At 45.4% G+C, this 24,513-nt stretch overlaps 1 protein-coding gene across 1 annotated transcript; it reads right to left on the reverse strand.

Annotated features, from left to right (window-relative positions):
• Positions 1-11,604: 11,604 nt before the first annotated feature.
• LOC134456276 (sodium/mannose cotransporter SLC5A10-like) lies at positions 11,605-23,632 on the reverse strand. The gene is made up of 5 exons (XM_063207656.1): positions 23,378-23,632; positions 22,337-22,421; positions 21,368-21,498; positions 15,342-15,420; positions 11,605-12,537 (listed from the first exon to the last, which is right to left on the reverse strand). Exons 1-5 carry the CDS (start codon positions 23,585-23,587, stop codon positions 12,335-12,337), a joined length of 708 nt encoding a protein of 235 aa, XP_063063726.1. The 5' UTR covers positions 23,588-23,632; the 3' UTR covers positions 11,605-12,334.
• Positions 23,633-24,513: the final 881 nt, after the last annotated feature.

Raw genomic sequence — 24,513 nt, forward strand, 5'->3', positions numbered from 1 at the left:
CACACACACACACACACACACACACACACACACACACACACACACACAGTGTCTCAAGTGACAGCTGTGAACTGCTAACAGCCACATTTCCACAACAAAAGGAGTGTCCGCAGGGGGTCCAAAGGGTCAAATGACCCTCTTGTGGGGCTTTTAGGTAAAAAGGTCAATTGACCCCTCCGTGGTAGTTCTAGTGTTAATAGCTTGTTTAGACAACCTTTTCATGATGTGCTAATTTTTTGAGAAATGAATTTTGGGTTTTCATGAGTTGTATGCCAAAATCATCAATATTAACACAAAACAAGACCTGAAATATTTCAGTTGGTGTGCAATGAATCTAAAACATATGAAAGTTTATTTTTTATCATTACATTATGGGGAGAAAATGAACAATATGTTCATTATATGAGAAGGACCTGTACTCCAGGTCCACAAAGTGCGTCAGCAATACAATGGCCCACCAAGCGCACCCTTCACCCAGAAGCACGACCTTGGATGGGTGATTGTCGGCGACGTTTGTTTGAGTGGAGCTCACTCTCCAAACGCAGTGAACACATTCAAGACATGCTTCATGGAAAATGGCCGTCCAAGCTGCATGAATCCTTGTCTGAATGTTGTGAAAGTCAAAGAAGACTTCAGTCAGAGCTTCAAGTAAGATAGGCCTTGGTCATGTGCAACAGTGCGACAAGAAGACCACCTGACAAGGACAATCATCTAGCACCATCTATTGATGATCTCACGTTCCTGCAGCTGATGGAGAAAGAGTGCAGCTTAATCTGGGACCTTGCCTCCTCCACTTGCCTCCTCCACTCGCTTCTCGTCATGATGACATCACTGACAACAGCATTATATTTCAATATCTTGCAAAAGCTCAATTGTAGAGACTTTTTCTCGTTGGCAATTGTTATGGTGAATGAAAAACAGTCCCTCAAAAGTTGTTGTGGCTAGGCTGACAGCTGGGAAACTTTATCGTTTTCTCCACGGAGGAGGGGCCAGGAGGCGGGGCGAGGAGACAAGCACAAGTGGAGGAGGCAAGGTGGCATATTGGGATGCACCCAAAGAGTTCGTCAGGGATGACAGCGGAAACTGGATAGCCCCACTGCCGTTTCAGACCCCAAGGAAACCACTTCCTAACAACAAGCGGTATGCCTACGCATTCTTTAAGTCACTGCAACGCAACTTCCAGACACGACCCAACATGAAGGAAGACTTCATTGAGTTTTTGCAGGGGATTCTGGATAACCAACATGCAGAGCGGGCACCACCTTTAAAGGATGAGAAGTTCCTCAAGTGGCAGAGATGGCAGGAGTCAGGATCAGCTGAACATCCCTCGCACTTATGCTTCCTTCCCAGTAACAACAGCAAAGTGCACAGAGTTGTGCGTCTTCTCGGATGCCTCAGTGAAGGCGATTGCAGCAGTAGCTTACCTCAAGGTAGAGGATGAGAATGGCCACACAGAAGTAAGCTTTGTAATAGGCAAGGCCAAGCTTGCACCTCTAGCGGAACTCATCATCCCCAGACTTGAGCTTTGTGCAGCGGTGTTAACTACAGATATCGCAGACCAGGTCAAAGAAGAACTAGGCCAAGCACTTGGCAAGATCACATTCTTCACTGACAGTAAGGTGGTATTGGGCTACATCAACAACAGGTCCAGATGGTTTTACGTGTTTGTGAGCAATTGCATACACAGGATCTGGCAGTCCAGTCACCCCAGTCAGTGGAAGTATGTTGCCACCAAGAATACCCCAGCTGACCATGCCACGAGGTCAGTGTCTGCAAGCCAGCTGCAAGCAACCAATTGGTTCACCGGACCCAAGTTCTTGCTTCAGCCAGACAGCTCCTCATCATATGACAATGACTTTCAGTTGTTCGATCCAGATGTAGACCCAGAACTTCGTCCTGAGTCCGCAACTTGCCTGACCAAGGTTGCAGGGACTCAGTTGGACTCACAACGCTTTGAGAAGTTCTCATCCTGGGAGGGTCTTAGCAGAGCTATAGCACCTCTGAGGCACATAGCCCAAAGTTTCCAAAACCCAGCACCAGACACAGGATGTGTTAGATGGCATCCCTGCAAGAAAGCAGTAACAGCGTTAGAGCTCACAACCGCAGAGCATGTCATCATCAAAACTGTACAACGTGAGGTGTACGCAGAGGAGCTCAGATGTATCCAGCAGGGACAAGACTTAGCTGCACACAGTTCTCTGAAGAAGCTTCATCCTGTGGTAGACGCAGAGGGTCTGCTACGCGTCGGAGGCCGAATCACTCACTCGAACCTACCCACTGACTCACCCACTCCTGATTCCTAGCAAGCACCATGTCGCCACATTGCTCATTTGCCACCACCACCTCAGAGTGCAACATCAAGGAAGGCACTTCCCTGAAGGAGCAGTGCGTGCAAGTGGTCTGTGGATCGTGGGAGCCAAGCGAGCCATCACCAGTGTGGTGTTCAAGTGTGTGATATGCAGGCGGTTACGCGGCAAATTGGAACAGCAACAGATGGCAGATCTACCTCGAGAGCGCCTAAAGCAGGAACCTCCCTTCACCCTACGTAGGGTTTGACGTCTTCGGACCTTGGGAGGTCGTCACCCGACGGACCCGAGGCGGTAGTGCCAACAGCAAGAGATGGGCAGTACTGTTCACGTGCATGTCCACAAAAGCACTTCACATAGAAGTGATTGAGACAATGAGTGCCTCAAGCTGCATCAACACCCTTCGCTGGTTCTTTGCAATTCGCGGACCAGCGAAACAGTTACGTTCTGATAGAGGAACCAACTTTGTGGGTGCCAACTCCAACTTGAATGCTGCAACGGAAGCTGAGGAAGAAAGTGTGAACACTTACCTGTGCTCTCAGAAGTTCACCTGGGTCCTCAACCCACCGCATGCCTCCAACATGGGAGGAAGCTGGGAGCGCATGATAGGTACAGCACGTCGCATCCTCGATTCAATGCTGCTTCAAGCTAGAAGGTCAAGGGTCACTCATGAAGTCCTGTGCATGCTCATGGCTGAAGTCACAGCTATAATCAACTCAAGGCCGCTAATACCAGTCTCCTCAGATCCTGAAGCGCCATTGATTATTACTCCTGCCATGCTGCTCACGCAGAATCGTGGTACTCAACCAGCTCCTCCTACAGATGGCTCAGAGGCCAGTCTCTTGAAGCATCAATGGAAGAGAGTACAGGCTCTACCAGAGACATTCTGGGCAAGATGGAGGCGGGAGTACTTGAGCGTACTTCAAGCCAGGCAGAAGTGGCACGCAAAGAAATGGAACCTCAAGGAAGGAGACATAGTACTATTGAAAGACAAGCATGCCAGAAGGAATGAATGGTCCATTGGAAGGATCATGAAGACCTTCCCCAGTGATGATGGACTTGTCAGATAAGTGGACGCCAAGATCGCATCTCATCATCCGCCAAAGACTTACCTGAGACCTGTCTCTGACATGGTCTTGCTCCTAGAAGCAGAGACTGTTTAAGGTTAAGGGGGTGTGGCATCAAGGGGCATGTGTGGCAGGCGGAGAGTGTGATGCCACAGGGAATGTATTTTGATAATGACTTTTATTTTGACACAGAAATTCTCAGTTTGGGGTATGATGTCACTTCCTGTTCCTCTGAATAGTCAGTTCTCAGTTGTTCAAAGTAAAGGATATATGTCAGCTCAGCTCCTCTGAACTTTATCTCTTCATTTTGATGTGGCATTGCCAGTAAGTACATTTGTGTTGGTTTACCTGTAGAAAGAAGTTTATGAGTAAATTAATTGTAAAAACGATCTTTTGGTGAGAAAATAAGTTTATTCATGTGGTAACAGTAATGCAGCTATTGTAGGGATGTTCCGATCCGATATCTGGATCGGATCGGCCGCCGATATAGGCAAAAAATGTGTATCGGGATCGGATCGGCAAGCACATAAAAATCCGATCCAGAATCCATTTTTTTTTCAAAGTCCAGTCCATGTTTTCCGGCTCACCCGCAATTCATTCCAGTTTTTACTGTGGTTGTTCTTAAACTCCGGTCCGCATTTTCCTGCACACCTTCAGCTCTCGTCAGCACACACGTGGGAGCAACCGCCTCAGCTCTCAGACGCGCAGGCAGTGTACGTTTTTCAGTCTGTGGTTTCAAAGAGCTTTAAACTGTCCTAAGTGTCCGTGAACAGTCCAGACACACAAAATTGCGCACTTCATGCCACTCTGCCTGCGTTTCAGATGGTATTTCAGTAACAAGCGCTAATGTTTGGCTACAAACACTGAAAGTTAAGATTTCACATGTTTCTCTCAGAGGCACCGTTTTCCTCTCATCCCACAATGTTTGTTTGTTGCCCAGCCACTACCGCTCTCTTTCTGTCTGTGTGCGCGTGTGTGAGTATGTTTTAATATGGATAATGCCGTCTTGCTAAGATGCTAAGTAGATGTTAAATTAAGGATGTGCTAATTCACATGGAGGAGCAAAAGCATACTGTAGAAAATGGTATTGTTAAATGTTATTGTGTCCACTGACCTGGGTAAATAAATATTATAGTAGCCTACTCGACAGTGGTTGTGTCCGAATTAGTTTAAGATTTATTTTAGCTATTTATCTAATTCCATTTTGATTAATTTGTAGCAGTTGTTTAGTTGTGATTGTTGTTTATTGGTATTAATCTAGGCTGTATTAGGCTACCTATGGCATATGAGATGGCATCCAGTAGCCTAGGTATGCCTAGCCTGGTTCACACCAGACGGTGTGTGTGTAGCTTTGGCGCCCCCTGGCGGAGCAGAGCTACACACACTACCGTCTGGTACACAGCCATAGAGCACGCTCCGTCTCCAACCAGAAAATAGGCTGAGAATTTATTGCTTCTGCACGGCCTCCTCACCAACAAATTCCATCAAAAACCTTCCTGTTAATCTTTAAAGAGTCAATATAGTCTCTAATCTGTCTTGTGAGTCCTCAATGTGAGTTACCGTTTATATTTAAGAAATAAATGCTCCGTCTATTTTCTGGTTGGAGACGGAGCGTGCTCTATGGCTGTGTACCAGACGGTAGTGTGTGTAGCTCTGCTCCGCCAGGGGGCGCCAAAGCTACACACACACCATCTGGTGTGAACCAGGCTAAGATATGCCTACTGTGTGTCTTGGAATTTTCTTTACTTTTTTGTCTATGTTAAATGTAAACTCGTCCTGAATTGTCAACATGCTGGCAGCCTACAAAAAAAATCCACCTTTACATGAAAAACAGATGAATACTTCAACTGATTGAATAAGCATTCACTTACAGTTTAGAATATTATTTGCACTGATGGATTTTCAATGGTTTCCTTCGAATCTGGTTCAAGAGTAGAGCACTGGTGGCATTTTTGTTTGTGTAGTTAATTGACTGTTATTTTGCCTAATTTGTATTTAACAGGTTTCTCAGTACAAACCATTGTGTATTACTCAAATTCACATAATTCAGCTGGCTAGTTGTTATCAAGAGTAAACCCCTTTTCAACATGAGTGTGACAAGAAAGTAACTTTGAACGCACGTACAGTCGGCAACAGCTGTTGCAGATAAGAATGGACAACTTAAGCAATGTATTGGATGTACCAATGAAGACCCTGGAAGAACTAGGAATTCTCCGGCGGCATAGGACTACATCGGACCCGTCTGCCTTGCTATGCCGACGCCGAAGAATTAGGAAAAGGGGCAAACGAGGTGGCGTCGAGACACGGCTTGCAGCCAACCCAACTCGTCCAGCAATACCATCAATTCTCTTGGCAAACGTCAGATCTCTGGACAATAAGATGGATGACATACGGCTACTAAGATCAGCGAACAAAACCGTGAGGAACTGCTGCGTTACGGTGTTTACCGAATCATGGCTGAACGACGGCATACCCGATTCGGCTTTACATCTGGAACAACTAACGTGCCACCGAGCGGACAGAGCCCTTGCAGAGAAAAAACGAGGAGGAGGAATATGTGTCTACACACATGATGCTTGGTGCAATAATGCTACGGTAGTACAGAGGCACTGCTCTCCACGAGTGGAGTTCATGATTATCAAGTGCCGACCCTTCTATCTACCCAGAGAAATCTCCGCTATCCTATTAGTCGCCGTCTACCTCCCACCCAGCAACAAAAATGGCGTCAAAAGCGAGGCACTGAACGAGCTGCATCGGGGCATCAGTGAACAACAAGATGCACACCCAGATGCCTTCACAGTGGTACTAGGAGATTTCAACCACGGAAATCTCAAAACAGTACTTCCAAAATTTCATCAACATGTCAACTTCCCAACAAGAGGACAAAACACCCTGGACCTCGTTTACACAAATCAGAAGAGAGCATACAAGGCAAAGCCCATCCCCCACATTGGATCATCAGACCACACGACAATTCTGCTACTGCCAGCTTACAGACAAAAGGCAAAACTCACCAAACCAGTTCTGAAGGAGGTGAGAAAATGGCCTGAGGGAGCCATCTCACGACTTCAGGACTGCTTTGAAACCACAGACTGGGACATTTTCAAAACAACTGCCACCCACAGCAATCACATTGACATTGAGGAGTACACAGACACCGTGACCTCCTACATCACAAAATGCATCGATGATGTTACAGAAATAAAACACATCACTACCAGGGCCAACCAGAAGCCATGGTTCACAGGAGACGTTCACCGACTGCTGAGGGCCAGAGACAAAGCCTTCAGAGCAGGAGACGTAGCTGGCCTAAAGACAGCAAGGGCTAACCTGTCCCAGGGCATCAGGAAAGCAAAAAAGGAATACTCAGACAAAATAACAACACACTTCAAAGACAGCAGAGATGCACAGAGCCTGTGGCAGGGCATACAGGCCATCACGGACTATAAGCCTGCACCACGAAGCTGTGACAACAACACCTCTCTGCTAAACGATCTGAATAGTTTCTTTGCCCGCTTTGAAGCACAAAATGACACTCACCCACAGAAAACTCCCCCTCCCCCCCATGATCAACCCCTTTACCTGTCCTCTGCCAGTGTTAAGAGGACACTGGCCACCATCAACCCACGCAAAGCAGCTGGCCCAGACAACATACCAGGCCGAGTGTTGAAGGATTGTGCAGAAGAGCTGAAGGATGTCTTCACAGACATCTTTAACATCTCTCTGGAGCAAGCAGTCATCCCATCACTTTTCAAAGCTGCTACCATCATACCTGTGCCGAAGAAATCATCACCATCATGCTTCAATGACTACCGTCCTGTAGCACTGACGCCCATAATCATGAAGTGCTTCGAACGGCTAGTCCTGTCACACATCAAAGCCACCCTACCCCCCACCCTAGACCCCTACCAGTTCGCATACCGAGCCAAGCGATCCACGGAGGATGCAATTTGCTCTGCCCTCCATCCAGCCCTCACCCACTTGGACAATAAAGACTCATATGTGAGAATGCTGTTCATTGACTTCAGTTCAGCATTCAATACCATAATACCACAACAACTCATCAGAAAACTGGACAAACTAGGTTTCAGCACCTCCCTCTGCAACTGGCTGCTGGACTTCCTGATGCAAAGACCACAAGCAGTACGGGTAGGGAACAACACCTCGAGCACCCTGACCCTGAGCACGGGGGCTCCGCAAGGCTGTGTTCTCAGCCCCCTGCTGTTCACGCTGCTGACACACGACTGCACAACGACCCACAGCACTAACCATCTAGTGAAGTTTGCGGATGATACAACACTGGTGGGCCTCATCACCAAGGGCGATGAGACTCACTACAGAGAAGAAGTAGACCTGCTGGCCAGATGGTGCAAAGACAACAACCTCCTGCTGAATGTCAACAAGACCAAGGAGATTGTTGTCAACTTCCAAAGGGTCCAAAAACAACTGCCACCACTGACCATCGACGGCGATGCTGTGGAGAGAGTGAGCAGCACCAAGTTCCTTGGAGTGCACATCAGCGACGACCTCTCTTGGACCACCAACACTACATCACTGGCGAAGAAGGCCCATCAGCGTCTCTACTTCCTGCGCAAACTAAAGAAGGCAAGTGCTACACCCTCCATCATGACAACATTCTACAGAGGAACCATAGAGAGCGTCGTGTCCAACTGCATCACAGTGTGGGGAGGAAGCTGCACGGAGAAAAACAGGAAGACACTCCAGCGTGTTGTGAACACAGCGAAGAAGATCATTGGAGTACCACTCCCCTCCCTGCAGGACATTTACACCACACGCCTCACCCGGAAAGCACTGATGATCATCAAAGACACAAGCCACCCTGCACACAAACTGTTCAGCCTCCTGCCCTCTGGAAAGAGGTACAGGCGCCTCCGTTCCCGTACCACCCGGCTGGCGAGCAGCACAATGCACCAAGCGATCAAGATGCTGAACACTCAACCCACTCTCCCTCCACTGTCAGCCTCTAGCCAGCAAGGCCACTGACAACCCCCCCCTCCCCCCACTGTCAGCCTCTAGCCAGCAAGGCCACTGACAACCCCCCCCCCATCCCCCACCACCATATCTGCGACTGAACATTCCACCTGCACTACTATACTTGTGACTGAACTTTCAACCTGCACTAACTCAAAACATGCACACACACACACACACACACACACACACACACACACACACACACACACACACACACACACACACACACACACACACACACACACAAGCACACTGCACTTTCTGCACTAAACCCAACATACACACACTGACACACACACACACACACACACACACACACACACACACACACACACACAGACACACGAACACACACACAAGACGCACACCGCACCTTCTACCTGCACTAAACACATACACACACACACACACACACACACACACACACACACCACACACACACACACACACACACACACACACACACACACACACACACACACTGCTGCTGGTGTACTTGACAGACCTTTTTATATTTATTTTCTTCAAAATGCTACTATTACCATGTCAGAACGCTATAAAGGACTTTTTTTAGGAAAAGCACAAAAACACAACAAATACCTCTTAATGTATGTCCTCTACAAGTCTTCTGTTGTCCAGTCTTGCACTTTAAATGTCTGTATGAGCACTGTCTATGTCCATACTGTCTTAAGTCCATGTATAAGTACTGTCTATGTCTATACTGTCTATGTCCTTACCTTAATTAGTCTATGTCTGTATGGGAAAGCAAGAAATGTAATTTCAAATTCTTTGTATGACCAGTGCATGTAAAGAAATTGACAATAAAACCTACTTGACTTGACTTTAAATACTCCGATAGGCCGGTATCGGTATCGGCCAGTATCGGTATCGGATCGGAAGTGAAATAAAATATCGGTATCGGATCGGAAGTGCAAACCTTGGATCGGGACATCTCTAAGCTATTGTACTGGAAATTATGTGTGACTCAGCAAATGTTAGCAATTCCTTTGTGTTAAGTGCCTAATTAGCATGGAAGCTAAGCTCAGTGTAGCATTCGGTTACCTATCTGTCCTACTTGTTTGTGTGGATATTTTGTTATACTTACCTTATTATTTGATACTTACCTGATGTTTATGCATTACGAGGAGAAAAGTGTAGGCCTACCGCAGAAAATTTCATATAGCTCCCACTCAGTTGTAATGACAGGAGAGATGCCACAACCGACAGCGACGTTTGACCAATCACAGTATTTGTATTTGTCGGCACAGCCAATAAAAAGAACGAGCTCAAGTCCCGCCCTTCATAATTTGAAAAACAGCGCAGAACCGGGGTCTCTTCGGTCGGCTGGCCTGGCAAGTTACTTTCTCATTGAAAATGACCAGACGATCTGTCACAGATCAAGTTTCCCAGAGACAGTTGTGTCCGACTATTTCCCCCTTCCCAAATGCAGAAATGTGTCGTCTGTGAACTTAACTGTGGAAGTCTGCATGGTTAGCAAACAGGTACCCCACACCTCTCATGAGCAAATGGCTTAACTGCTCTCTGCTCTAATATTAATTTTGGCGTAAAGTTATGCACAGTTGCATACTATTTAAGATCATGATTCTGCAGGGCTTTTCTTGTATTGTATGACAACAACAAACGGGACGCAAGCATTTCGATTAGAAGTGAGTGGATGACAGCAACAGTTGGTTTAGTTGTTTTTCCTGATAATTTGACTTCGCAGCGTCTGATTCATATACTTTGCTTATGGAGAAATGCATGCTCTACACCTTTCTTTCCTCAGGATATTGTCATGCCAGGTTGAAGGTTGCACTTTTTTGTAATTGTTGTAAATGTTGTGTACTTGTTTGAGAGGGCATATAGTGGTAAAATAAAGGGTGACTCTACACAGATTGCACCAAATACTTCAGAAGATCCCAACCTTCTAGGCATCTCAGCGGCCCTATTTTTAACATCTTTCTTCAAAGATCAGATGGGTCCTTTGTTCAGTCTGGCTATTGTAAGCAGGGCTTTGAACCGTTATTTTTTTCCAAACGTTCCGTTCCGAACAGAAACGGAATTATAACGTTTCAGGTTCTGAGTTCCACCAATATATTGACGTTCCCGAACCGGTTAGAACCAAAAATTATTGTTCCCGGAACGGTTAATTTCGTTCCGGTCAGCTGATTATTCCCCATAGGCCTAACTGACGTTAAAAAAGAAAGACGGAAGTGCAAATGAGTCAGCCTACATTCAAAACTGTTTATTCAAGCGGATGAAAAGAATATCCTCCAGAATTTTGTTCATTCAGGGACAACCTAAGCAGAGAAGCAGAGAATAAACCTCAATGATGAAAATGTGCGCTCCACGCTGACTTGGGTAACGGGGAGCACTATGATGGACATTGTGAGTTTGTGCATATTTGAAGCGGCCATGGAAGCCCAATGACGCTGAACATTGTCGGTGCGCTTTGCACGCACTTCCCTGCAATGTCTTACAATAATGCAATGCAAACTCTGTCCTTTTGTATGACAGTGGTTTCTCTTATTTAAGATGTGGAGTGAAGACTTTGTAATCTACAGCTCTCTCTCCATTCAGTCAGAGAATGTCTGTCACACAGGACGTGAACCTCAGCCGCCATAGTAACGTGCGCAGGCAAATAATGACTTTGTTTGTTTGTTTGAGGAACGGTATTAACCGGTATTAACCGGTTACCATTATTTTTAAATAAGTGTTCCCGTTCCAGAACATAAAAAATAATAACGTTTCCGGTTTCGTTTCTGTTCCCTGTAAAATACAAAAAGTTTCTGGTTTTCGTTTTCGTTCCTTGAACCGGTTCGAAGCCCTGACTGTAAGTATTGTCTTCACAAATACATCAATAATTTGACAAAGTATTGGTCTTACAAACACACAAGATCTATTCATTTTACCATCAAATGGTATTGTGAATTCTGAAGTTAAGAAACCAAAAATTGAAAAAGGGCCCCACAGGCCCAAACACTTTAAAAAGAGGAAGGGGTGCCTCCCATTGCCGAACCCGATGTGTTGACGAGGTGGCATGTTCGTGGCCCAGAGGGGGACAAACTGCAGGAACACCTCGGTCACATACACACACAATTGTGCACACGCGCACGCACGCACGCACGCACGCACGCACGCACGCACACACACACATACACACACACACACACACACACACACACACACAATGAAACACACTTGTAGGTTTGATTAAACTTGATTTCCACATTTATTCCAAATCAAAAGGGCATAAGAATGACATCTAAATCTATACACATACACTAACACAAGTACATATAATCTGTTTGTGTGTGTGTGTGTGTGTGTGTGTGTGTGTGTGTGTGTGTGTGTGTGTGTGTGTGTGTGTGTGTGTGTGTCTGTGTGTCTGTGTGTGTTGGGCATAGTAAGCATAGAGGAACACGTTAACACCCACTAGCAGGATGGTATTAGGTGTGTGTGTGTTCGGCGTAGGTAGCATAGAGGAACACATTAACACACACTAGCAGGATGGCGTTAGGTGTGTGTGTGTTTGTCTGTGTGTGTGTGTGTGAATGTGAGTGTTGGGCATAGTAAGCATAGAGGAACACGTTAACACCCACTAGCAGGATGGTATTAGGTGTGTGCGTGTGTCTGTGTGTGTGTGTTCAGCTATATGTCTACACATATTGTCTCTGCGAGTGTGTGTGGTTAGAAGCATTCTATTATTTCTTATCTAAACTACAGAAGTAAGTAAGTAAAGTAAATCTACAGAGTGTGCCCGTGTTTGTGTGTGTGTGTGTGTGTGTGTGTGTGTGTGTGTGTGTGTGTGTGTGTGTGTGTGTGTGTGTGTGTGTGTGTGTGTGTGTGTGTGTGTGTTAGGCGTAGTAATCGTAGACGAACACGTTCGCACACACTAGCAGGATGGCATTAGGTGTGTGTGTGTGTGTGTGTGTGCGTGAGTGTGAGTGTGTGTGTGTGTGTGTATTAGGCGTAGTAAGCATACAGGAACACATTAACACACACTAGGAGGATGGCGTTGGCGCAGCAGAAGTGTTTCCAAAATGGCTCCTCTCTGGTAGAGGGGATTGTGGGTAGTGTAGTAGTTGCTGCTGCTGCTGCTGTCGCTCGAGTGGGATGAGGACTACAGATACCAGTAGACCTCACACACCGAGTCCTACGCAGAGAACCTGAGAGAGAGATAAAGGGAGGGGGTGGGAGGGGGGGGGGGGGGGAGGAGGGAGGGAGAGGGGGAGAGACAGAGAGGGAAGGGAGAGAGAGAGGGGGGGAGAGGGGGGGAGTGGAAGAGGGAAAGAGAGGGAGGGAGAGGAAGAGGGAAGATGGAGAGAGAGACAGAGAGGGGGGGTAGAGAAAGAAAGATTGACTTTCAGTGTGTCATGGCAAGGAGAGCTGTCTTCAACTCACACCCTCTCCACAGGCGTACCCCAAGGATCAGTGCTGGGGTCCCTTCTGTTCGCAATGTACACCTCCTCCCTGGGACGTGTCATTCAAACACATGGGTTCTCCTACCACTGCTATGCTGATGACACCCAGATGTGCCTGTCATTCAAGCCAGATGACTCCACGGTTTCGGCATGCATCTATGCCTGCCTCACCGACCTGCAGTGGCGTGTGCTGGCAGATGCCAAGGGATGCCAGGCATCCGTTATTCCCCCAACAACAGCTTTCATGTTCATTGATCATTAAAACCTTCTGTCTATCGAGTCTCCTGTTTTAATATTCCCTGGGTCTCATTTTCTCAGTAAGTGTTTTCCAGCTGGGGAAATAGCGCCCCCGCCCCCTCCCATAGGCTAACCATATGGTTAAACAAAGTACTACACTTCTCTCTGTGCTAAAAAAAAAAAAAAAAAACGGTGCCAACTCGAGTTGGCAGCCATAATATTCTGGAGTTTTGAAAAAAACGAATGCTTGACCAATCATATTGCTCAGAATCGGTCACGAGATAAATCATTTAGCCCGTCTATGATTTGCCAAGGAGGGAAACAGATGATACTTCAGGATTGACAGCCTCTTAACCTGCCAGTAGAAACTACATTGAATAGCCTACGGGCAAAATAGTGACAGTCAACGCGTGCACACACAGCCGATGGCTCCCAATGTCAAGGCAGGCAATGTATAAATTAAATGGATTTAAGATAACGACAGGATCTTCACATGGACACATACACGTTCAGGATAACTTCTACAACGCTAGGCAAACTTAAATTGTTTCAGAAAGTTAGATTATAAGCAGCAACAAGCAACAACGTTTTGTACAGCTAGCTTTGTTTTTAGCTTTGTTGTGCTGCTTGTTAGCTGCTATTATTCATGGCAATAAGCTATGGTGATTAGATGGCATGAAGTGCCACCAGGTCCTAAATATACGCATCATGCCACTTCTCTGTGCTCTGTTTCAACCATGTGCACCACTTTTCCATGTTTTTTTTTAGCATGTTTGCGCTGGAAATCGCCATACATCTGGCAACCATAGAAAGCTTCTGCACAACATTTGACATTCGATACAAGACGTTCACGTCTCAGAGCAGCCGGTTGAACCTAGTCATCAAAATAACTTTCAGTTCAGGTCAGTCAGTGCTTGGTGTTCGGTGTCTGTGTTATGACATTTTGTTCTGTGTGGTATTTGAACTGGCACTAAAGGTTTAAGGATGAGACCGAATTGTGTTTAGGAGACTTGTGGAGCATCTGGTGTCGTGCATAAAGTGCAAATTCTTGCGGTGTTGCTTGTCACTACTCCAACTCTGAACAAAGTATTTTTCTTGTTATTTCCTAACAAAAGTAGTCGCCCGCATGAACAAGAGTTGTACTGTAGCTGCACGCGTGGTGTTCTGTCGCAACAAAACAGTTAAGACCTCTCCATCCTGTGCTGCGCAGCAGTTCTGGGCAGTTCTGGTAAACACCTTCCTGGCTCGCAAACATGCAACGCATCTCATAAATGATACCTTATTGATTTTATTCTCAGGGACTCTATCGCCAAACTTTCTGCCCAGCTTGTTGTCCCAGTCAGAGGCAGGTGAACCGTACATAACATTAGGGACAGTTCTAGACCACTGGTAAACGCCCTCCTGGCTCGCAAACATGCAACGCAACTCAAAAAAAATGTACCTTATTGATTTCTCATGGACTCGATCGCCAAACTTTCTGCCCTGCTTGCTGTCCCAGCCAGCCGCCACTACTGGTTAATAACAATGTAATGATAATAGTAGTTGTAATAATAATGGTACTAGCCTACTAGTAATAATAATTAATTATTATTATTATTATTATTATTTTTCTCTGTGGCTTCCTTGGAAAAAAAACCTGACACCACGCTACTGCTGACCTGTCAACATGGATGAAGGACAATCACCTACAGCTGAACCTGTCCAAGACAGAGCTCCTAGTGATCCCTGCTAAACAGTCAATCTGTCACAGCATCAACCTCAAGATGGTATCTGCCACTGTGACCCCAATCAAAGTCGCAAAAAACCTTGGCGTCAAGATTGATGACCAGCTGTCATTCTCCAACCACATTAATTCAATCGCCTGGGCCTGCAGATTTGACCAACATGACTACTGCAACTCCTGGCAGGTCTATCTGCTTGTGTGCTAAAACCACTGCAGATGGTCCGGAATGTGACGTCACATTTGGTGTTCACTCATGTTACACCTCTATTCATCGAGTTGCACGCCAGGATCATGCACAAGGCCTTGACCCTTGCCTATAAACCACTGCAGGAACGGCCCTTGCTTATGCTGCTGGAAGAGAACTACGCTCCTCCAGCACAAGGCATCTGGCTCTGCCACCTGCTCACTCGAAGTTACTCCCACTCAAGACTGTTCTCTGTCCCTGTTCCTCAGTGATGGAACGGTCTCCCAAAGGCAGCAAGACAAGGTACATCTCTTTCAGCCTACAAGAAGCAAGTAAAGAATATTCTCTTTCGTGACTATCTACTACACACTAATGCTTGAGCTGTGTGTATGTATGTGTGTGTACCTGTGATGGTTGCCACCTTCTGTAGGGGAATGTCACGACTGCAGGCGCCGCTCAGAGTCCACCAGGTCAGATTCCTCACCTGTGCGCGCGCGTGCACACACACACACACACACACACACACACACACACACACACACACACACACACACACACACACACACACACACACACACACACACACACACACGGTGAATAGTGTAACTACATTCTCTAAGGCAGTGCTTCCTCATATGTGTGTGTGTGTGTGAGAGACAGAGAGAGAGAGTGAAGGAGAATTTGGAAAGTGGTAGAAGCCTAGAGTGAACGGAGGGGGGGGGGAGGCAATCCATTGGCTTAGGTGAGACACCAATCACTGACCTGGTTTGGGTGCGAGCCAGCCCACAAGCCGGGCTGAGCAAAGGGTACTTAGTGTAAGCTGGGATGGAGAGGGGACAGACACCTATGGACCAGGAGGGACGTGCAGGACAAAGCTTTTTTTAGGAAAAGAGTCTGTTGGGGAACAAGCGTTTTTTGGGGTGTTATTCGCAGCACTTCAGCCAAGGCATCTCGTCGCTCCTTGCATACATTTCGCTGTATTTTGTGTGGCAAGGAACGAAATAAACGAGAGAGAGAGAGAGCAAGAGAGAGAGTGAGTTTGGATCATTGGATTGGGTAACACACTGCTAAATGGGAGAACTTTACTTTATGAAGGTTTGTTTTTTCAGCTCTGTCAGCTCAAAGTAGCATAGCAAAGGCTTTCTACTGTGAGTTTGGCCAATCATTTTCTCAGAATGGGAGCAAGAAGCAGCACAACTTGAAGTGAATTGCATGCATGTCTACTACTATCAACATACTTGCATGCTGACTACCGACATACTTGCACCTCGCGGTGTCATAGCACATTGTTGCCTACATGTTCTATTACCCACCCGATGATACATGTTTGCACGCATTTCCAACTTCATTACCCTCTCGGACACTTCCTGATGCGCTTCACTCATTCTGTGTTCCCTTGGGACTTAGTGTATTATCTACCAAAAACATACAGCACCAGCCGCTTGCTTTTGAAAGACATTATTTTCCCAGTCACATTACACAACATGTCTCGCGATCGACTGCCACACCACTGGAGATCTACTGGTAGACTGTCCGCGATCGACGGTTGGGCACCCCTGCCCTACTGAGAACCTGCGCAACTCTGCAGCTAGCTCGATGAGATGTGTTGTCGTGCTTGATGCGGTCTGTCAGACTGAGGTCATTTTCACAGAGAAAATCGTGCAACAAAGACATGTCTTCTTCTTGGACACGCAGTCACCGAGATGTAGGCCCTAGTCATGAAAGAAACTCTTCATCATGCAAATTGCCAGACAGGTGAAATGTCTGAATTAAAGATGAACTGAATGTTTTTTTGTTGATCAAAGACGCATTTTTCTTGTAATACATTGCAACTATTCTTTCCCATTTTTTTTTCTTCTTTTTTTTTCATTCAAAATCTTCCTGCGTACCCCCTGATGTGTTTGCCTAGGGGTATGCGTACCACAGTTTGGGAAACAATGCGCTAAGGTCTCTATGCCAGTGTTTCCCAACCTTTTTTGTACCAAGGCACACTTTTTCCCTTGAAAAAATCTCGTGTCACACCACCAACCAAAAATGCTGAAATAATGAAAACAAATTATTATCTGATAAGAATGACTATATTGTTAATATAGGCGGCTACAAAGTGTCTTGAATAGCAATCAAATAAACACAAAACTGTATTTTTTAGTCATATTTTATATTTCCTCTTTCAAATAAAAAGTGCACTTAATGTTCATTTCTTGAAGAAGCTATAAACTTCAAAGTAGGCTTACAATTTAAAAATTGTTATTCTGTCCAAAACCATTCTATTAGCAGGAATACAGAAAATAATGCTTATTCTGACAGTAGCAACATTTGGGAAATATTTCACTGAAGATGCATATGTACAAATATCAATCTCTGTATATTTTACTCACTTAATCTTAATGTGAAACCCTAACCTCTGCCTAGATGGCAAGCAAGATCTACCTCTTGAAGCGAGAAATAAAAATCCAGTCAAGACTGTTTCCCGCTGAGGTTTTCAATTTAGCCTTATTTTAGTTTAATAAGATTATTATCAATATCTGTTAGTAACTAGTACGCCTAATTGTATTTCTATGGGAGTCAATAGCCCCACACGACTTCATTGCTGTCGACCAACATTGACGAAGCACGTGAGCGAGAACTTGTTGTCACGATGTGGGTGTTATTAAATACAGCGCATTTAAAGTCGGCCACAAATATGAACGAGACGATGAGCTCGCACCAGTTTGCTCTACTAACACACCACGTGTGAGGAGTGGGGGGACAGGCAGTGAGGAGGAGCTGAAGTGGGGACCTGCGCAAACTTGTTTAGAGGTGTGAGACACGACCCATATACACACGTGAGTGAGTTGTTGACCAACCAGTTCATGGGCGCATGACCTCAGAGGCAGTCCACAGACGAGCGTTGAAGGGGATAAGCAACTGCAGAGGTTGCAAGATCTGACTGCAGTCACATTCATCCCGCGATAGTTTGACACCATGTGACATTGGTCTAAGAGCCATTGTTCAACAAGTATATTTGGTGGTGCAAGGCCTCCAGTGGCGTAGTCGTTAAAACACACTTTACCCAAATTTCCAACCTACTCTCGGTTACAAATAGAACACATTTCATAATATAATTTCCATGAACACAGAGAACAGATAGTAACTCAGCATAGAGACTAGGGCTGGGCGGTTTTGGAAAAAATGTGCATCACGGTTACCTTGATGAAAATTGATATCACTATTTTCTGCATGGTTTTTTGATAAGCAGCGATTTCCCCCCAAATCTTAATCTTTCGGACGAAAAAAAATGAAATTAAATTTAAAATTCAGATAAAATCATGAATTTAAATTAATCTCTATTTCTATTTTATCACTTTTTCATTTCAATAATATGTTCATAATTTATAGTTTATATTTCCCTACCCAACACTTTTAGTTCCCTTTCAAGGAAAAAGGGTTAATAAATTATTAGAAGCAGCTGTTTTTGGCTTTTTTCCCCAAGACAGCCCAAAACTGCTTATTTCTTATTCTACACCTGGCAACAGTAATTGCTTAGTTCTCGTTCTACACCTGACGACACTGATCACTAGGTCCGGCATGTTGTGCTTACGCAGTGCTTGACTAGCGAGCAAACACAGTGGGACAGAAACGAAACAGACTGAAGAGACAAACAGATTTACTTGACATTATGAATATTTTCTTTGAGTTAAAGGCCAAATCTAATGTAGAAGGTATTTTGTCAGGTAGTTTGTGTCACATGGCGATGTATTTCGCTCCTATTTTGCTCCCAAATCTTTTCAAACAGCAATGTAGCAATGTATCTTGTCTGCCCATTGCATTTTGTAAGCTAGGAAAAAATTAGCCTCAATGGCAAAACTCATAAGCAGCCTTAACAGCAGTCCTGCACACACAGTTGGGATGGTAATTAAATACAGTTAAGAATCTGAGAACTGTTGTAGCCTATTATAATAGCCTTTTATTTAACTTTGTGAGATCAAATGTAGGCTAAGTTAATTGAAATGTTCATTATGATTCATCCATGCCATGTGGGTTCTTCATTATGCCTCACTCTCACCAGCTTCTGTAGCGCGATTAACCAATTATTTGTATTGCTTCAATCAACATCTTAAATTGTGTTGACATTCAGTAGGCCTAGTAGAAAAGCAACAGTGGACTTACATAGCAGAGTTGAAATGAAGTGTGACACGAAGTATGAAGTTCACGCACATAGCCTAGTATGAACAACAACAACAAAAACAACAACAACAACAACAACAACAAAAACGTATCTAAACGTCTAAAAGAGAACCTTGTGTAGGTGACACCGAGATCACGTTTTTTAACGGTATACCGCCCAGCTCTAATAGAGACCCTTTCCATTTCTTTGCTCAATTCTGCGTGTGACAGGTGCCAGTAGGCTACTGGGCCGTCCTGCATTTGACACAACATTACACCATACACTCGCAAAGCTTAGGCAACCAGTCCAGTAGGCCACAGATAGCCTACCTATCACGCAGATTATCCAAAATCCTTTGTTGCCGGCAATATCTACCCTGCAGCTGTCTTGACAATTCGCCGTTCACTTTCTATATCCAGAAGTCTTGGGTTGGACTGGCAAAAGCGATCAAGGTGATTGAAAAGTGGCGCAGCAACTTCTTTTCCTCCTGCGCTGTCCTTTCAGCACCACCACGTTTCAGTAGCCGTTCGATTAGCTTTCATTATGTGCCAAGGGAAGCACTCTCACCATTCTGTGTTATTGCACTGTTGTGAGGGATATCGCCAAATAATTTAGATAAGGTCAGAAGATTATTTTGGCGATATTATGTATTGTCCGCGAAAATAACACGACTACCGCTTTTTTGATGCACTGCACGTGGTCTTAACAGACTCACTGTTTGTAAAAGGCTTCTTGTGTTTCGACAAAAGTTGTCTCTTTGATAATGTCTGTGGCTGATGGCACAACAAGCGCACACTTTTCTTTCACGAAAAGTAATAGGAATTCCTCCTCGTGTTCTTGATGAAAACTGTATGCTTTCTGTCACACTTGCAATTGGTCTATTGCACGCGAGACTCTTGCCGTGGTGACAGCGCTCAAAGATAATGTGTAACGCAGCAGATTTTTTTTTTAGGAAGACAGAAAATAACCCTGTACCCAGAGGCGATTCTAGGGTCAGGTGGGGCCCCAATCGAAAATGCAAAAGAAGGAACATTCGAACCAAAATTACCACTACTGTAGTACAGTATGCTGTTATTCACTATCTAGGGCCCCGACCCCCCACTCCCTCCCACCCACCTGACCTCACCCCACCCCACCCCACTTGAAATTGACTGGGGCAGCTCCCGACCTGATCACTGGCATTTACATATTAAAGGCTCTTCTGAGAAGGGGATGGGAGGGGGGCATGGGGGAGCCGCAAATGCTGTGGCTTGAGGTATGAGGCAATTTAAGGTGCAAAACTCATCCACAAATTCCTCTTTTCATGCAGTGGGGGCCCCAAGCGGCTGCCTGCCTTGCCTGGGGGAAAGCTGTGGTGAGCCAATCGTAACGGAATACAGACGCAAATATGAACGCCAATCAGATAGGCTACTGCAGTGTAGGCTATTTCAATATTTCTGTAGCCCATCCAATTTAATCATCCAATTTATTTCCTCCTTGGATCGACGGGTTGGCGACCCCTGATTTAAGCCCGGCATACACTGTGCGATATTTTCAGTCGTGGGTATTAAGCTCCTGCTCACACGACACAAGGAAATTTCACAATTTAAAAGTTCATATCTCATGACTCACGTCCTCACACTATACGAGCCGACAGTCGGATGCGAGCAGATGGTCTGACTGTGCGACACGACACGCGTATTTCCCGGGGCTGCAGAGGAGGGAACATGCGCACCTGAGGTGGAGATGAGGACGCGATCAAGAGCGAATCGCACGGCCCTATTAACCTGTGCATGTGTAGTGTCAAATCGGGTCGTAGCACTGCTTTAACTGTGCGATTTAGTCACGAGGAGCGACCAGGATCTCAAACTGTTTTGATTTTCTTGCGACACTGCGATTGCACGATCGTGAGGTGAAATCGCTTGTCGTTACCCCATGTACACTGCACGATGCGAGACTCACGATTGACATGCGATTGAGCAAGAAATCGGCCCAACTCCCAAAAAGTCTTGTGAGTGCCAAATCCGGGCAAAATCGGGGCAAAAGCCGCATAGTGTAAGCCCAGCTTTGGACACTATGGTCACTAGAGGTGCATTTACACACTATGGCCACTAGAGGTGCATATACACACTATGGCCACTAGAGGTGCATTTACACACCATGGCCACTAGAGGTGCATTTACACGTGTGTGTGTGTGTGTGTGTGTGTGTGTGTGTGTGTGTGTGTGTGTGTGTGTGTGTGTGTGTGTGTGTGTGTGTGTGTGTGTGTGTGTGTGTGTGTGTGTGTGTGTGTGTGTGTGAGTACCTGCTCTGGGGGTGGTGGAGGTGTGAGGAGGCTGATGCCTATGATGATTGCCATAGTTATGGCCCACAGTAGAATGGCGAAATGCAGATAGTGGACGGAACGCAGGACAGAGGGGGCGTCGTCATGGATACCTGGTTAAAAAGAATTAGCCATTTGTAGTCTTTTATCCCATTGAAACCCCTTTTAAGACCTGGAGCCTGTTCCAATGTTCGTACTCACCGCCCTTTCCGCACTGTGTTTGGGTACGCAGGGCGGTACCAGACTTTTTGCACTCAACGGCCACCATGTTTGTTACGTAGGCCTAGTTGAGTGTCAGATCGGTCAAACTGCCGAATCTCTGTGATGACAGCATAGTTTTAATTCCTAAGACAATAGCCATGTGTATAAGAGAAAGGGGTAAACTAAAAAAATTGTCAACATAAGGAACAGTGTCTTCCGTGATGAATTGTATATTGGCGGTTGGTAAACTCTGATGACACACGACAACCATCATTTCCGTTAAGTGTATCAGACAGAACGTGAATTGGACCTGCACTTCACCCTCACATTTTGCCGTTAAGTTGAGGGTGGAAAGTGCACTGAATCTCAGTACACAGTGCGGAGAATGGAACAGGCCCCTGGCTATTGGACAACAAAAATGGCCTCTTCAGGTAGCCTTGTGTGTAGTCTATTCTCCCATTGATACCCATTACAAGACGAGGCTATTGAACTACAAAAATGCCATCTTGAGGTAGCCTAGTGTGTAGTCTTTTCTCCCATTGAAACCTATTACAAGACGTGGCTATTGAACAACAAAAATGACCTCTTCAGGTAGCCTAGTGTGTAGTCTTTTCTCCCATTGATACCCATTACAATATGTGGCTATTGAACTACAAAATGGCATCTTTAGGTAGCCTAGTGTGTAGTCTTTTCTCCCATTCAAACCTATTCTAAGGCATGGCTATTGAACTACATAAATGGCCTCTTTACCACAGCGGGGCGGCGGGAACGCAAACTCCAGAAGCATCCGGGACACACCTACCGCCAGGCCGACCATCAGACCCCAGAAGGCACCCTACACACATACACATACACACACAAACACACATTATACACCCAGAATGCCCCCTACACACTTACACCTGATCTCACAGAATCCTTGCTTTAAACACGACATCTGTGGCAGTTTTGCCTAAATTCTCTGCTAGAGTCACCGAAGGTTTTTTGGACTCATGGAAGTGCTTTCTATATGTTTCCAGAGCATTGTTTCCAGAGTATTTTGTTAAGTCTATCATTAGAAAACTCACAATAGCCTACATTTTCCAGTTGAGGCAGATGCCAAATTATATTACCAAACTAAAGAATGCTATAGTAATTCAATGCTCTATAAGATGCTATAGTAATGTGATGCTATATAATAGAATGATATAGCAATTCAGTGCTATATCATAGAATACTACAGCAATTCAATGCTATACTATAGCAATTTCAATTGTACACAGAACAAAACAATCATTATCCTTAACCTGTCAGTAAAGATTTTTTTAAGAAATACTTTTTCCACTTTGTTGATGGGCTAAAAAAAAATTACTAAACGAAAGCTGTGCCCAGACCAAAACAGTCCCTAACCCTAAAAACTTTGACATGTCAATATGTACTGTGACTACTGAAGCAGTAGTCATGATTCTATGGGATATTAACATAGGGTGTCGTCACTTTTGTGAGGTACATTTTCAGACATTAATGACTGTATTTCAAATTGTTTTGAGTGAAAAATACATACACTGGCAACTGTTCATTTTGTCAAAGTGAAATGTCTTAAATATTGTCCTATAAAAGGATATACGGCCTAATTAAACATCTGCAGAAATGTACTCACTACGTTGGTCCGGGGCCAGAAAACTGCCTGTGTGTGTGTGTGTGTGTGTGTGTGTGTGTGTGTGTGTGTGTGTGTGTGTGTGTGTGTGTGTGTGTGTGTGTGTGTGTGTGTGTGTGTGTGTGTGTGTGTGTGTGTGTGTAATGTGTGTGTACCTGTTCATTAGTCCTTGGCCAGAAGACTGCGAGTGTGAAGGTGGCCGTGATGGGCGGGGCCAGGTAGCTTGTCACTGATTGGATGTAGACATAGAGCTGTCCGCTATTGGCTGATTGGAGAATGGGAATCCACACCACACTAATCACCACCAGGAACACCACAGCCAACCTGAAATACATAGTGTAGTCTTTTAGGCCATTGCCACCCATTATAAGACATGGATATGGAACTACAAAAAATGGCCGATCTCTAACTCAATGAGATTGCAGAATGGGGATCCAGACCACACTAATGGTGCATTCTTTTGAAACTCGGTTGTCGGAAACCGCAACCTTAGCTTCGGGAAAGTTCAAAAGAATGGGCACTCAACCCGGGTTCCAAAACACAAGTGTACTTTTCGGAATCCCTATTTTTTAAATCAACATACACGCGTCAGGACGGCAGATCTTTTCTCTTTAAGGTCTGTACTCTCTGTTCGTGTGTGTGTGTTCACAGCCAGTTTTACATACAGCCTGCCCACTCTATATTTTACCCATGGCTGCAGTTCACCTAGGGGCCGCTGTCGAGAGTTCGCAGCCAGCCCATTCATTCTGAATGGAGTCTGCACTCCTCCATTGGCGCCCCTAGAGTGCAGTACCACCCGAGGAGTGGAGTCTCTCGTAATACCCTTAAAACCTCTCTGGTGTGTTTGAGTCAACGATGCGCACGCATTCAGTGTGTGGGAGTTCTGAACAGGTCAATATGGAATTTTGCTGTATTTTTTGTGTTATAGTGCCCTTTAGTGGCGTGTGTCATTGATGTCATTGTTGCTCACGTCTAGCGTAGCGAGCTAAACCCCTACAGCTGAAAGCTGACATGGGTCAAGAGTAGGTGGGAAGCCGTATGGGAGGGATTATCGGTTGTCTATCAAAATGCCTGGCACTCAATGCCACGCAATAGGATGGCGCAACAACCAATCACATTGAATCCCCACACAGCAAACTGTAGCGGCGTGGCCGACAATAGTTCCGGAGCTACTACCTGGCAGGCAGCTGTTAGCTTCCAGCCCCACGAATAGAGCAGGGAGCCAGTTTCAGACTCCCAGTCTTGACTGACCCCTCGACAGATCCAGCGAGATCACATATGAACAGCTGAC

Source organism: Engraulis encrasicolus, chromosome 1 (assembly GCF_034702125.1).
Source record: "Engraulis encrasicolus isolate BLACKSEA-1 chromosome 1, IST_EnEncr_1.0, whole genome shotgun sequence".
Classification (NCBI taxonomy): domain Eukaryota; kingdom Metazoa; phylum Chordata; class Actinopteri; order Clupeiformes; family Engraulidae; genus Engraulis; species Engraulis encrasicolus.

Coding starts and splice junctions, on each gene's coding strand:
- LOC134456276 (XM_063207656.1), bottom strand. CDS start 23,587: ATGGGTGGCAATGGCCTAAAAGACTACACTATGTATTTCAGGTTGGCT. Junction 15,421..21,367: donor CTCCACCACCCCCAGAGCAG/GTACTCACACAC, acceptor GCGCGCGCACAG/GTGAGGAATCTGACCTGGTG. Junction 12,538..15,341: donor GAAGGTGGCAACCATCACAG/GTACACACACAT, acceptor TCTCTCTCTCAG/GTTCTCTGCGTAGGACTCGG.